This window comes from Oncorhynchus clarkii, chromosome 3, assembly GCF_045791955.1.
Source record: "Oncorhynchus clarkii lewisi isolate Uvic-CL-2024 chromosome 3, UVic_Ocla_1.0, whole genome shotgun sequence".
Lineage (NCBI taxonomy): Eukaryota > Metazoa > Chordata > Actinopteri > Salmoniformes > Salmonidae > Oncorhynchus > Oncorhynchus clarkii.
In genome coordinates, this window is record NC_092149.1 from 1,346,774 (window position 1) to 1,363,066 (window position 16,293).

Consider the following 16,293-nt stretch of genomic DNA (forward strand, 5'->3'; position numbering starts at 1 on the left):
GCTGTGGTAAACATGTCTCTCTGTAGTGAGGTCAGGACTATGCTGTGGTAAACATGTCTCTCTATCTCTCTGTAGTGAGGTGAGGACTATGCTGTGGTAAACATGTCTCTCTGTAGTGAGGTGAGGACTATGCTGTGGTAAACATGCCTCTCTGCCTCTCTGTAGTGAGGTGAGGACTATGCTGTGGTAAACATGCCTCTCTGTCTCTCTGTAGTGTGGTGAGGACTATGCTGTGGTAAACATGCCTCTCTGCCTCTCTGTAGTGAGGTGAGGACTATGCTGTGGTAAACATGCCTCTCTGTCTCTCTGTAGTGAGGTGAGGACTATGCTATGGTAAACATGCCTCTCTGCCTCTCTGTAGTGAGGTGAGGACTATGCTGTGGTAAACATGTCTCTCTGTAGTGAGGTGAGGACTATGCTGTGGTAAACATGCCTCTCTGTCTCTCTGTAGTGAGGTGAGGACTATGCTGTGGTAAACATGTCTCTCTGTGGTGAGGTGAGGACTATGCTGTGGTAAACATGTCTCTCTGTAGTGAGGTCAGGACTATGCTGTGGTAAACATGTCTCTCTATCTCTCTGTAGTGAGGTGAGGACTATGCTGTGGTAAACATGTCTCTCTGTAGTGAGGTGAGGACTATGCTGTGGTAAACATGTCTCTCTGTAGTGAGGTGAGGACTATGCTGTGGTAAACATGTCTCCATGTCTCTCTGTAGTGAGGTCAGGACTATGCTGTGGTAAACATGTCTCTCTGTCTCTCTGTAGTGAGGTGAGGACTATGCTGTGGTAAACATGCCTCTCTGTCTCTCTGTAGTGAGGTGAGGACTATGCTGTGGTAAACATGTTTCTCTGTAGTGAGGTGAGGACTATGCTGTGGTAAACATGTCTCTCTGTCTCTCTGTAGTGAGGTGAGGACTCTGCTGTGGTAAACATGTCTCTCTGTAGTGAGGTGAGGACTATGCTGTGGTAAACATGTCTCCATGTCTCTCTGTAGTGAGGTCAGGACTATGCTGTGGTAAACATGTCTCTCTGTCTCTCTGTAGTGAGGTCAGGACTATGCTGTGGTAAACATGTCTCTCTGTAGTGAGGTGAGGACTATGCTGTGGTAAACATGCCTCTCTGTAGTGAGGTGAGGACTATGCTGTGGTAAACATGTCTCTCTGTAGTGAGGTGAGGACTATGCTGTGGTAAACATGTCTCTCTGTAGTGAGGTGAGGACTATGCTGTGGTAAACATGTCTCTCTGTAGTGAGGTGAAGACTATGCTGTGGTAAACATGTCTCTCTGTAGTGAGGTGAGGACTATGCTGTGGTAAACATGTCTCTCTGTAGTGAGGTGAGGACTATGCTGTGGTAAACATGTCTCTCTGTAGTGAGGTGAGGACTATGCTGTGGTAAACATGTCTCTCTGTAGTGAGGTGAGGACTATGCTGTGGTAAACATGTCTCTCTGTAGTGAGGTGAGGACTATGCTGTGGTAAACATGTCTCTCTGTAGTGAGGTGAGGACTATGCTGTGGTAAACATGTCTCTCTGTAGTGAGGTGAGGACTATGCTGTGGTAAACATGTCTCTCTGTAGTGAGGTGAGGACTATGCTGTGGTAAACATGTCTCTCTGTCTCTCTATTTTTCCTCTGTGCTTTTCTCGGGAGGCCAAATGAGAGCCACATGTTGGTTCAAAGCAGATTGTTCCTTTTGTATTTCTCTTCTCATTAGGAAGCTAATCTCCTAGCCTCCCCTAGCCTAGTCCCCCTTCCCCTCTCCTAGCCTCCCCTAGCCTCTCCTAGCCTCCCCTCCTGTCTCCTAGCCTCCCCTAGCCTCTTCTAGCCTCCCCATAGCCTCTCATAGCCTCCCCTAGCCTCTCCTAGCCTCACCTAGCCTCTCCTAGCCTCTCCTAGTCTCCCCTAGCCTCTCCTAGCCTCTCCTAGCCTCTCCTAGCCTCTCCTAGCTTCCCAGCCTCCCCTAGCCTCTCCCAGCCTCTCCTAGACTCCCTTAGCCTCCCCTAGCCTCCCCTAGCCTCTCCTAGCCTCCCCATAGCCTCTCCTAGCCTCCCCTAGCCTCTCCTAGCCTCTCCTAGCCTCCCCTAGCCTCTCCTAGCCTCCCCTAGCCTCTCCCAGCCTCCCCTAGCCTCTCCCAGACTCCCTTAGCCTCCCCTAGCCTCTCCCAGCCTCTCCTAGACTCCCCTAGCCTCTCCTAGCCTCCCTTAGCCTCCCCTAGCCTCCCCTAGCCTCTCCCAGCCTCTCCTAGACTCCCTTAGCCTCCCCTAGCCTCCCCTAGCCTCTCCCAGCCTCCCCTAGCCTCTCCTAGCTTCCCCTAGCCTCTCCTAGCCTCCCCTAGCCTCTCCCAGCCTCCCCCAGCCTCTCCTAGACTCCCTTAGCCTCCCCTAGCCTCTCCCAGCCTCTCCTAGACTCCCCTAGCCTCCCCTAGCCTCTCCTAGCCTCTCCTAGCCTCCCTTAGCCTCCCCTAGCCTCTCCTAGCCTCCCCTAGCCTCTCCCAGCCTCCCCTAGCCTCTCCCAGCCTCCCCTAGCCTCCCCTAGCCTCCCCTAGCCTCTCCTAGCCTCTCCTAGCCTCCCTTAGCCTCCCCTAGGCCCCCCTAGCCTCTCCTAGCCTCCCTTAGCCTCCCCTAGCCTCTCCTAGCCTCTCCTAGACTCCCCTAGCCTCCCCTAGCCTCTCCTAGCCTCTCCTAGCCTCCCCTAGCCTCTCCTAGCCTGAGTGTGTCAGATTTAAAGCCTTTTGTCACCTCTCTCCTCCCCTCCACCTCTCCTCCCCCCTCTCACTCTCCTCCCCCCACTCTCCTCCCACCACTCTCCTCCCACCTCTCTCCTCCCCCCTCTCACTCTCCTCCCCCTCTCACTCTCCTCCCTCTCACTCTCCTCCCCTCCACCTCTCCTCCCCCTCTCACCTCCCACCTCTCACTCTCCTCCCACCTCTCTCCTCCCACCTCTCTCCTCCCCCCTCTCACTCTCCTCCCACCTTTCTCCTCCCCCCTCTCACTCTCCTCCCACCTCTCACTCTCCTCCCCCCTCTCACTCTCCTCCCACCTCTCACTCTCCTCCCACTCCTTCCTCCTCCCCTCCTCCCCACCTCTCACCTCCTCCTCCCCTCCTCTCACCTCTTCTCACCTCCTCCCTCCTCTCACCTCCTCTGCATGTCTCCCAGCTGGCTCTCCCACTCCTTCCTCTCCCCTCCCCTCCCCTCCTCTCCCCTCCCCTCCTCTCACCTCCTCAATTTTCCTCTGCATGTCTCCCAGCTGGCTCTCCCATTCCTTCCTCTCCTCTCCTCTCACCTCTCCTCCCCTCCCTCCTCTCCCCTCCTCCCCTCCCCTCTCCTCCCCTCCTCTCACCTCCCCTCACCTCCTCTATTTTCCTCTGCATGTCTCCCAGCTGGCTCTCCCACTCCTCCCCTCCTCTTCGCTCCTCCCCTCCTCTGCCCTCCCCTCCTCTCACCTCCCCTCACCTCCCCTCCTCTCACCTCCTCTATTTTCCTCTGCATGTCTCCCAGCTGGCTCTCCCATTCCTTCCTCTCCTCTCCCCTCCCCTCCTCTCACCTCTCCTCCTCACCCCTCCCTCCTCTCCCCTCCTCCCCTCCCCTCCCCTCCTCCCTCCCCTCCTCTCCTCCCCTCCTCCCCTCTCCCCCTCCCCTCCTCTCCTCTCCTCTCCTCTCACCTCCTCTATTTTCCTCTGCATGTCTCCCAGCTGGCTCTCCCACTCCTTCCTCTCCCCTCCCCTCCCCTCCTCTCACCTCTCCTCCTCACCCCTCCCTCCTCTCCCCTCCTCCCCTCCTCTCCTCCCCTCCCCTCCTCCCTCCTCTCCCCTCCTCTCCCCCCTCCTCTCACCTCCTCTATTTTCCTCTGCATGTCTCCCAGATGGCTCTCCCACTCCTTCCTCTCAGAGTTGAATCTCTCCATCAGTTCAGACTTCTCTCGGACCCAGCCCTTCTCGCTGAGCTCCAGCCGACAGCGCAGGTCCATGGCGGCCGTGTGGGTGTCGACCAGCAGCCTCCTCTGCTGCTCTCTGTCCCCCCGCTGTAGAGGACTCTCCCTGGGCTCTGGACTCTGAGTTCTCAGCCCCAGCTCAACGACAGGACCTCCTCTAGCCTCCAACTGGACAGGAAGAGAGAGATGGAGGAGTAGAGAGAGAGGCAGGCAGGCAGGGAGAGAGGGAGATGGAGAAAGGGGAGTAGAGAGAGAGGCAGGTAGAGAAGGAGATGGAGAGAAGCAAGGAGAGAGGGAGATGGAGAAAGGGGAGTAGAGAGAGAGGCAGGTAGAGAAGGAGATGGAGAGAAGCAAGGAGAGAGGGAGATGGAGAAAGGGGAGTAGAGAGAAAGAGGCAGGTAGGGAGAGAGACAGGGAGATGGAGAAGGGGGAGTAGAGAGAGAGGCAGGCAGGGAGAGAGAGAGGGAGATGGAGAAGGAAGAGTAGAGAGAGAGAGGGAGGGAGATGGAGAAGGGGGAGTAGAGAGAGAGGCAGGCAGGGAGAGATGGCAGGCAAGAGAATTAGGTGGGAGAGAATGTCAGGGAGTGTCAGGAAGAGGGGCGGAGGGAGAGAAGGACCAGAGGGAGGAGAGGAAAAGGGAGAATTCAGAGAACGGATGGAAGGGATTAAAAGATCATAACTCAGAGGAGTTCATGGTCAACCTCTCCTCCCTCTGTCTCCCTCTCTCATCATCTGACAGGATATCACAGCTGCCTCTACACAGTTCCTTTCCTGTCTGTGGTCCTGTCTCCCTGTCTGTCTCTGGACCCATCTACAGCTCTTTCCCTGTCTGTCTCTGGACCCATCTACAGCTCTCTCCCTGTCTGTCTCTGGACCCATCTACAGCTCTCTCCCTGTCTGTCTCTGGACCCATCTACAGCTCTCTCCCTGTCTGTCTCTGGACCCATCTACAGCTCTATCCCTGTCTGTCTCTGGACCCATCTACAGCTCTCTCCCTGTCTGTCTCTGGACCCATCTACAGCTCTATCCCTGTCTGTCTCTGGACCCATCTACAGCTATCTCCCTGTCTGTCTCTGGACCCATCTACAGCTGTCTCCCTGTCTGTCTCTGGACAGATACAGCTATCTCCCTGTCTCTGGACCCATCTACAGAGTAGTTGTTGAAAAGGGGAGTACATTTTTTAAAAACTAGGCAAGTCAGTTAAGAACAAATTCTTATTTACAATGACAGCCTACCGGGGAACAGTGGGTTAACTGCCTTGTTCAGGGGAACAGTGGGTTAACTGCCTTGTTCAGGGGAACAGTGGGTTAACTGCCTTGTTCAGGGGAACAGTGGGTTAACTGCCTTGTTCAGGGGAACAGAGGGTTAACTGCCTTGTTCAGGGGAACAGTGGGTTAACTGCCTTGTTCAGGGGAACAGTGGGTTAACTGCCTTGTTCAGGGGAACAGTGGGTTAACTGCCTTGTTCAGGGGAACAGTGGGCTAACTGCCTTGTTCAGGGGAACAGTGGGCTAACTGCCTTGTTCAGGGGAACAGTGGGTTAACTGCCTTGTTCAGGGGAACAGTGGGTTAACTGCCTTGTTCAGGGGAACAGTGGGCTAACTGCCTTGTTCAGGGGAACAGTGGGTTAACTGCCTTGTTCAGGGGAACAGTGGGTTAACTGCCTGTTCAGGGGAACAGTGGGTTAACTGTCTTGTTCAGGGGAACAGTGGGTTAACTGCCTGTTCAGGGGAACAGTGGGTTAACTGCCTTGTTCAGGGGAACAGTGGGCTAACTGCCTTGTTCAGGGGAACAGTGGGTTAACTGCCTTGTTCAGGGGAACAGTGGGTTAACTGCCTTGTTCAGGGGAACAGTGGGTTAACTGCCTGTTCAGAGGAACAGTGGGTTAACTGTCTTGTTCAGGGGAACAGTGGGTTAACTGCCTGTTCAGGGGAACAGTGGGTTAACTGCCTTGTTCAGGGGAACAGTGGGCTAACTGCCTTGTTCAGGGGAACAGTGGGTTAACTGCCTTGTTCAGGGGAACAGTGGGTTAACTGCCTGTTCAGGGGAACAGTGGGTTAACTGTCTTGTTCAGGGGAACAGTGGGTTAACTGCCTTGTTCAGGGGAACAGTGGGTTAACTGCCTTGTTCAGGGGAACAGTGGGTTAACTGCCTGTTCAGGGGAACAGTGGGTTAACTGTCTTGTTCAGGGGAACAGTGGGTTAACTGCCTGTTCAGGGGCAGAACGACAGATTTGTACCTTGTCAGCTCTGGGATTTGAACTAGAAACCTTTTGGTTACTAGTCCAACGCTCTAATCACTAGGCTACCTGTCACCCCCCTCTAACCACTGTCTGGTCAATATATCCCTTAGAGAAACTACTCTGGTCAATATATCCCTTAGAGAAACTACTCTGGTCAATATATCCCTTATAGAAACTACTCTGTCTGGTCAATATACCCCTTAGAGAAACTACTCTGGTCAATATATCCCTTAGAGAAACTACTCTGGTCAATATATCCCTTAGAGAAACTACTCTGGTCAATATATCCCTTAGAGAAACTACTCTGTCTGGTCAATATACCCCTTAGAGAAACGACTCTGTCTGGTCAATATATCCCTTAGAGAAACTACTCTGGTCAATATATCCCTTAGAGAAACTACTCTGTCTGGTCAATATATCCCTTAGAGAAACTACTCTGTCTGGTCAATATACCCCTTAGAGAAACTACTCTGTCTGTGGAGCTGGAATGAGACCAGGACAATGCCTCTCTCTGTAGTAAGTAGACATAGACTACCATCCAAAATGGCATCCTATTCAATATATAGTGAACTACTTTTGACCAGGGCCGATAGTGCACCATATAGGGACTAGTGTCCCATTTGGGAAGCGTCCTCTGTCTGTCTGTGGTCTTTGAACGCTCTGTGTAATTGCAGTGGCAGGATGGGACTGGCGCTGTCCAGTTTATTCCTGACCCAAACATGAACAGGAACACACAGAGAGACAGAGAGAGAGACAGAGAGAGAGACAGAGAGAGAGACAGAGAGAGAGAGAGAGACAGAGAGAGAGAGAGAGAGAGAGAGAGAGAGAGAGAGAGCTGCTACCCCTGTAACTCAGAGGTTAAACTGAGACGGAGGCTGATGCTCTTCTTGGCAGTGAGGGATGAATATTCCAGAAGGACCTGTATCAACAAGAGACTTAAGGCTTACAGTTCTCCAGACAGGCTGGCAGACAGACAGTAAGACACAGAGGAGACAGGCTGGTAGACAGACAGTAAGACACAGAGGAGACAGGCTGGTAGACAGACAGTAAGACACAGAGGAGACAGGCTGGCAGACAGACAGTAAGACACAGAGGAGACAGGCTGGTAGACAGACAGTAAGACACAGAGGAGACAGGCTGGTAGACAGACAGTAAGACACAGAGGAGACAGGCTGGTAGACAGACAGGAAAACACAGAGGAGACAGGCTGGTAGACAGACAGACAGTAAAACACAGAGGAGACAGGCTGGTAGACAGACAGACAGTAAAAGACAGAGGCAGGCTGGTAGACATATAATAAATACACAGGAGCAGCCATCTCCTGCTACTGTAGGACTGGACAGTGTGTGTGTGTGTCTCTGTGTGTGTGTGTGTGTGTGTGTGTCTCTCTCTCTCTGTTAGTGTGAGTGTGTGTAAAAGTGACCGTGTCATGGTGGTCTCTCTCTATTAATAGGAGACTCAACCAACCAGCCAACGCTGTACAGAGTTACAACGTCACGTACATTCCTCAGGGTGGGGCTGGAAGGACGACGGAGATGTTTCTGTGTGTGTGTGTGTGTGTGTGTGTGTGTGTGTGTACGCTGTACAGAGTTACAACGTCACGTACATTCCTCAGGGTGGGGCTGGAAGGACGACGGAGATGTTTCTGTGTGTGTGTGTGTGTGTGTGTGTGTGTGTGTGTGTATGTGTACGCTGTACAGAGTTACAACGTCACGTACATTCCTCAGGGTGGGGCTGGAAGGACGACGGAGATGTTTCTGCTCGACAAACATCTAAAGTATGTGGACAAATATGCCTGCAAATATCCGGCTGAGCCCCAGGATGCTTAGTGGCAAACCCTGGTAGTCCGAAGACCCAGGATGCTTAGTGGCAAACCCTGGTAGTCCGAAGACCCAGGATGCTTAGTGGCAAACCCTGGTAGTCCGAAGACCCAGGATGCTTAGTGGCAAACCCTGGTAGTCCGAAGACCCAGGATGCTTAGTGGCAAACCCTGGTAGTCCGAAGACCCAGGATGCTTAGTGGCAAACCCTGGTAGTCCGAAGACCCAGGATGCTTAGTGGCAAACCCTGGTAGTCCGAAGACCCAGGATGCTTAGTGGCAAACCCTGGTAGTCCGAAGACCCAGGATGCTTAGTGGCAAACCCTGGTAGTCCGAAGACCCAGGATGCTTAGTGGCAAACCCTGGTAGTCCGAAGACCCAGGATGCTTAGTGGCAAACCCTGGTAGTCCGAAGACCCAGGATGCTTAGTGGCAAACCCTGGTAGTCCGAAGACCCAGGATGCTTAGTGGCAAACCCTGGTAGTCCGAAGACCCAGGATGCTTAGTGGCAAACCCTGGTAGTCCGAAGACCCAGGATGCTTAGTGGCAAACCCTGGTAGTCCGAAGACCCAGGATGCTTAGTGGCAAACCCTGGTAGTCCGAAGACCCAGGATGCTTAGTGGCAAACCCTGGTAGTCCGAAGACCCAGGATGCTTAGTGGCAAACCCTGGTAGTCCGAAGACCCAGGATGCTTAGTGGCAAACCCTGGTAGTCCGAAGACCCAGGATGCTTAGTGGCAAACCCTGGTAGTCCGAAGACCCAGGATGCTTAGTGGCAAACCCTGGTAGTCCGAAGACCCAGGATGCTTAGTGGCAAACCCTGGTAGTCCGAAGACCCAGGATGCTTAGTGGCAAACCCTGGTAGTCCGAAGACCCAGGATGCTTAGTGGCAAACCCTGGTAGTCCGAAGACCCAGGATGCTTAGTGGCAAACCCTGGTAGTCCGAAGACCCAGGATGCTTAGTGGCAAACCCTGGTAGTCCGAAGACCCAGGATGCTTAGTGGCAAACCCTGGTAGTCCGAAGACCCAGGATGCTTAGTGGCAAACCCTGGTAGTCCGAAGACCCAGGATGCTTAGTGGCAAACCCTGGTAGTCCGAAGACCCAGGATGCTTAGTGGCAAACCCTGGTAGTCCGAAGACCCAGGATGCTTAGTGGTAGGCCCTGGTAGTCCGAAGACCCAGGATGCTTAGTGGTAGGCCCTGGTAGTCCGAAGACCCAGGATGCTTAGTGGCAAACCCTGGTAGTCCGAAGACACAGGATGCTTAGTGGTAGGCCCTGGTAGCCCGAAGACACAGGATGCTTAGTGGCAAACCCTGGTAGCCTGAAGACACAGGATGCTTAGTGGCAAACCCTGGTAGCTCGAAGACACAGGATGCTTGGTGGTAGGCCCTGGTAGCCCCGAAGACACAGGATGCTTGGTGGTAGGCCCTGGTAGCCCCGAAGACACAGGATGCTTGGTGGTAGGCCCTGGTAGCTCGAAGACACAAGATGCTTGGTGGTAGGCCCTGGTAGCTCGAAGACACAAGATGCTTGGTGGTAACTCCTGGTAGCCCGAAGACACAAGATGCTTGGTGGTAGGCCCTGGTAGCTCGAAGACACAGGATGCTTGGTGGCAAACCCTGGTAGCCCGAAGACACAGGATGCTTGGTGGTAACTCCTGGTAGCCCGAAGACACAGGATGCTTGGTGGTAACTCCTGGTAGCCCGAAGACACAGGATGCTTGGTGGTAACTCCTGGTAGCTCGAAGACACAAGATGCTTGGTGGTAGGCCCTGGTAGCTTGAAGACACAAGATGCTTGGTGGCAAACCCTGGTAGCCTGAAGACACAGGATGCTTGGTGGTAACTCCTGGTAGCCTGAAGACACAGGATGCTTGGTGGTAACTCCTGGTAGCCCGAAGACACAGGATGCTTAGTGGTAACTCTTGGCAGCCCGAAGACACAGGATGCTTAGTGGTAACTCCTGGTAGCCCGAAGACACAGGATGCTTGGTGGTAACTCCTGGTAGCCTGAAGACACATGATGCTTGGTGGTAACTCCTGGTAGCCCGAAGACACAGGATGCTTAGTGGTAACTCCTGGTAGCCCGAAGACACAGGATGCTTAGTGGTAACCCCTGGTAGCCCGAAGACACAGGATGCTTGGTGGCAACTCCTGGTAGCCCGAAGACACAGGATGCTTAGTGGTAACTCCTGGTAGACTGAAGACACAGGATGCTTGGTGGTAACTCCTGGTAGCCCGAAGACACAGGATGCTTGGTGGTAACTCCTGGTAGCCTGAAGACACAGGATGCATGGCACCCTATTCCCTACATACAGCAGTGCACTACTTTTGACTAGTGCACTACTTTTGACCAGGGCCCATAGGAAATAGGGAGCTCTTTGAGACAACCACAGGCTTTGTATAACTGTCTATAAACTAAACTGTGGCAGCAGGATGTGGCTGAGAGGAGAAAACAGCTTTTACAATGGAGCTAACCCCTCCCTGCACATCGCCAGGCTATGCCAGACCAACATTCCAGTCATTCATATAGAACACTGTGAACTCACACAGAACCATCAGAACCCTGGTGGAACAACAAGTGAATTCTAGAAGCTGATGTGGTCTGACTATCATTCATATAGAACACTGTGGACTCACACAGAACCATCAGAACCCTGGGGAACAACAAGTGAATTCTAGAAGCTGATGTGGTCTGACTATCATTCATTCATATAGAACACTGTGGACTCACACAGAACCATCAGAACCCTGGGGAACAACAAGTGAATTCTAGAAGCTGATGTTGTCTGACTATCATTCATTAATATAGAACACTGTGGACTCACACAGAACCATCAGAACCCTGGTGGAACAACAAGTGAATTCTAGAAGCTGATGTGGTCTGACTATCATTAATATCGAACACTGTGGACTCACACAGAACCATCAGAACCCTGGGGAACAACAAGTGAATTCTAGAAGCTGATGTGGTCTGACTATCATTCATTCATATAGAACACTGTGGACTCACACAGAACCATCAGAACCCTGGGGAACAACAAGTGAATTCTAGAAGCTGATGTGGTCTGACAATCATTAATATAGAACACTGTGGACTCACACAGAACCATCAGAACTCTGGGGAACAACAAGTGAATTCTAGAAGCTGATGTGGTCTGACTATCATTAATATCGAACACTGTGGACTCACACAGAACCATCAGAACCCTGGGGAACAACAAGTGAATTCTAGAAGCTGATGTGGTCTGACTATCATTCATTCATATAGAACACTGTGGACTCACACAGAACCATCAGAACCCTGGGGAACAACAAGTGAATTCTAGAAGCTGATGTTGTCTGACTATCATTCATTAATATAGAACACTGTGGACTCACACAGAACCATCAGAACCCTGGTGGAACAACAAGTGAATTCTAGAAGCTGATGTGGTCTGACTATCATTAATATCGAACACTGTGGACTCACACAGAACCATCAGAACCCTGGGGAACAACAAGTGAATTCTAGAAGCTGATGTGGTCTGACTATCATTCATTCATATAGAACACTGTGGACTCACACAGAACCATCAGAACCCTGGGGAACAACAAGTGAATTCTAGAAGCTGATGTGGTCTGACAATCATTAATATAGAACACTGTGGACTCACACAGAACCATCAGAACTCTGGGGAACAACAAGTGAATTCTAGAAGCTGATGTTGTCTGACTATCATTAATATAGAACACTGTGGACTCACACAGAACCATCAGAACACTGGTGGAACAACAAATGAATTCTAGAAGCTGATGTGGTCTGACTATCATTCATTCATATAGAACACTGTGGACTCACACAGAACCATCAGAACCCTGGGGAACAACAAGTGAATTCTAGAAGCTGATGTGGTCTGACTATCATTCATATAGAACACTGTGGACTCACACATAACCATCAGAACCCTGGGGAACAACAACAAGTGAATTCTAGAAGCTGATGTTGTCTGACTATCATTAATATAGAACAATGTGGACTCACACAGAACCATCAGAACCCTGGGGAACAACAAGTGAATTCTAGAAGCTGATGTTGTCTGACTATCATTAATATAGAACACTGTGGACTCACACAGAACCATCAGAACCCTGGGGAACAACAAGTGAATTCTAGAAGCTGGGAGGGTTTTGAACATGGAATAGTTTTAACATTGAACATAGTTCTTCTTCATAAATAGTTAGTGAACAGACTGTACTGTTTATATTCATAGTACTGGTCCAACATGGAATCCTGACAGATGACTAGGTCATACAGTACAGGGGCCTACATGCTTCACCCACAATCACTGTCTCACACACACACACACACACACACACACACACACACACACACACACACACACACACACACACACACACACACACACACACACACACACACACACACACACACACACACACACACTCTGCATGTACACACACACACACACACCCTCTGCATGTACACACACACACACACACCCTCTGCATGTACACACACACACACACACACACACACACACACCCTCTGCATGTACACACACACACACACACACACACACCCTCTGCATGTACACACACACATTCAGTTTCTATGCTTCAGTCATGCTTTAGCCGAAGACACAGGATGCTTGGTGGCAAACCCTGGTAGCTCAAAGACACAGGATGCTTGGTGGTAGGCCCTGGTAGCTCGAAGACACATGATGCTTGGTGGTAAACCCTGGTAGCCTGAAGACACAGGATGCTTGGTGGTAAACCCTGGTAGCCTGAAGACACAGGATGCTTGGTGGTAGGCCCTGGTAGCCTGAAGACACAGGATGCTTGGTGGTAGGCCCTGGTAGCTCGAAGACACAGGATGCTTGGTGGTAGGCCCTGGTAGCTCGAAGACACAGGATGCTTGGTGGTAGACCCTGGTAGCTCGAAGACACAGGATGCTTGGTGGTAGGCCCTGGTAGCCCGAAGACACAGGATGCTTGGTGGCAAACCCTGGTAGCTCGAAGACACAGGATGCTTAGTGGTAGGCCCTGGTAGCTCGAAGACCCAGGATGCTTGGTGGTAGGTACAGGGGCCTACAGTACAGGGGCCTACAGTACATGCTTCACCCACAATCACTGTCTCACACACACACACACACACACACACCCTCTGCATGTACACACACACATTCAGTTTCTATGCTTCAGTCATGGTATAATTCCAGACCTATGTGAGGAGATGTTGTGTTACTCTGTTAAGTGAAAGGTCTGTTTAGTATGAGTCTATATCATGTTTAGTATGAGTCTGTATCTATCCCCTGTTTACATGTTTAGTATGAGTCTGTATCATGTTTAGTATGAGTCTGTATCTATCCCCTGTTTACATGTTTAGTATGAGTCTGTATCATGTTTAGTATGAGTCTGTATCTATCCCCTGTTTACATGTTTAGTATGAGTCTATATCATGTTTAGTATGAGTCTGTATCTATCCCCTGTTTACATGTTTAGTAGGAGTCTATATCATGTTTAGTATGAGTCTGTATCATGTTTAGTATGAGTCTGTATCATGTTTAGTATGAGTCTATATCATGTTTAGTATGAGTCTATATCATGTTTAATATGAGTCTATATCATGTTTAGTATGAGTCTGTATCATGTTTAGTATGAGTCTATATCATGTTTAGTATGAGTCTGTATCATGTTTAGTATGAGTCTATATCATGTTTAGTATGAGTCTATATCATGTTTAGTATGAGTCGTTATCATGTTTAGTATGAGTCGTTATCATGTTTAGTATGAGTCGTTATCATGTTTAGTATGAGTCCATATCATGTTTAGTATGAGTCCATATCATGTTTAGTATGAGTCGTTATCATGTTTAGTATGAGTCGTTATCATGTTTAGTATGAGTCTGTATCATGTTTAGTATGAGTCTATATCATGTTTAGTATGAGTCTATATCATGTTTAGTATGAGTCTGTATCATGTTTAGTATGAGTCTATATCATGTTTAGTATGAGTCTATATCATGTTTAGTATGAGTCTATATCATGTTTAGTATGAGTCGTTATCATGTTTAGTATGAGTCTGTATCATGTTTAGTATGAGTCTATATCATGTTTAGTATGAGTCTATATCATGTTTAGTATGAGTCTATATCATGTTTAGTATGAGTCGTTATCATGTTTAGTATGAGTCTGTATCATGTTTAGTATGAGTCTATATCATGTTTAGTATGAGTCTATATCATGTTTAGTATGAGTCTATATCATGTTTAGTATGAGTCTATATCATGTTTAGTATGAGTCGTTATCATGTTTAGTATGAGTCTGTATCATGTTTAGTATGAGTCTATATCATGTTTAGTATGAGTCGTTATCATGTTTAGTATGAGTCGTTATCATGTTTAGTATGAGTCGTTATCATGTTTAGTATGAGTCCATATCATGTTTAGTATGAGTCGTTATCATGTTTAGTATGAGTCCATATCATGTTTAGTATGAGTCGTTATCATGTTTAGTATGAGTCGTTATCATGTTTAGTATGAGTCCATATCATGTTTAGTATAAGTCCATATCATGTTTAGTATGAGTCGTTATCATGTTTAGTATGAGTCCATATCATGTTTAGTATGAGTCCATATCATGTTTAGTATGAGTCGTTATCATGTTTAGTATGAGTCGTTATCATGTTTAGTATGAGTCTATATCATGTTTAGTATGAGTCTATATCATGTTTAGTACGAGTCGTTATCATGTTTAGTATGAGTCCATATCATGTTTAGTATGAGTCGTTATCATGTTTAGTATGAGTCCATATCATGTTTAGTATGAGTCCATATCATGTTTAGTATGAGTCCATATCATGTTTAGTATGAGTCGTTATCATGTTTAGTATGAGTCCATATCATGTTTAGTATGAGTCGTTATCATGTTTAGTATGAGTCCATATCATGTTTAGTATGAGTCGTTATCATGTTTAGTATGAGTCGTTATCATGTTTAGTATGAGTCTAGGGTAGCCTAGTGATTAGAGCGTTGGACTAGTAACCGAAAGGTTGCAAGTTCGAATCCCCGATCTGACAAGGTACAAATCTGTCGTTCTGCCCCTGAACAGGCAGTTAACCCACTGTTCCTAGGCCGTCATTGAAAATAAGAATTTGTTCTTAACTGACTTGCCTGGTTAAATAAAGGTAAAATAAAATGAGTCTATATCATGTTTAGTATCAGTTTCTGTCTGTCTGTCTGTCTGTAGGACTCTGTCTGTCTTTCTTCAGACCCTGAATCCCCTCATCCAATTGATTGGTCACACATTCACAGATCCCAGTCTGTGTAGCCACTGATTCTTTCTGGCATCATGTGATGCCAGCATGACTCTTCTAACCACATCACAGGCCTCTGAAAGATGGCTGACTGTGTCCTACAGTAGTGACATAGAGAGAGATGGCTGACTGTGTCCTACAGTAGTAACACAGAGAGAGATATAGAGGGAGATGGCTGACTGTGTCCTACAGTAGTGACACAGAGATATTATAGAGGGAGATGGCTGACTGTGTCCTACAGTAGTGACACAGAGAGAGATATTATAGAGGGAGATGGCTGGCTGTGTCCTACAGTACTGATATAGAGAGAGATGGCTGACTGTGTCCTACAGTAGTGACACAGAGAGAGATATAGAGGGAGATGGCTGACTGTGTCCTACAGTACTGACACAGAGAGAGATATAGAGGGAGATGGCTGACTGTGTCCTACAGTACTGACACAGAGAGATATCATAGAGAGAGATGGCTGACTGTGTCCTACAGTAGTGACACAGAGGGAGATGGCTGACTGTGTCCTACAGTAGTGACACAGAGAGAGATATAGAGGGAGATGGCTGACTGTGTCCTACAGTAGTGACACAGAGAGAGATATAGAGGGAGATGGCTGACTGTGTCCTACAGTAGTGACACAGAGAGAGATATAGAGGGAGATGGCTGACTGTGTCCTACAGAGACTAATGGAATACTGTCTAGTGGATAGTGATAATATATAAGGACTATGCATGATGAGAAAAGACTGATGCCATCCATGCCTGTTGCTACGCAATATGATTGAATTGATGAAGTAGGCATTCCATTCCATTCTATTGCATTCTATAGTGTTGTATCATATAGTATAGTATAGTATAGTACAGTGGTGTATCATGTAGTATAGTATAGTGTTGTATCATATAGTGTAGTGTAGTATCATGTAGTATAGTATAGTGTTGTATCATATAGTATAGTATAGTATAGTACAGTGGTGTATCATGTAGTATAGTATAGTGTTGTATCAT

General features: G+C 48.8%; 1 protein-coding gene across 1 annotated transcript in view; it reads right to left on the minus strand.

The window, feature by feature from the left end:
- LOC139405572 (uncharacterized) overlaps positions 1-16,293 on the minus strand; it is a 48,949-nt gene that overhangs the window by 30,163 nt on the left and 2,493 nt on the right. Inside the window, exon 3 of the mRNA XM_071147983.1 lies at positions 3,829-4,095. Coding sequence (XP_071004084.1) covers positions 3,829-4,095 — 267 coding nt within the window. The remainder of the gene's footprint in view (positions 1-3,828; positions 4,096-16,293) is intronic.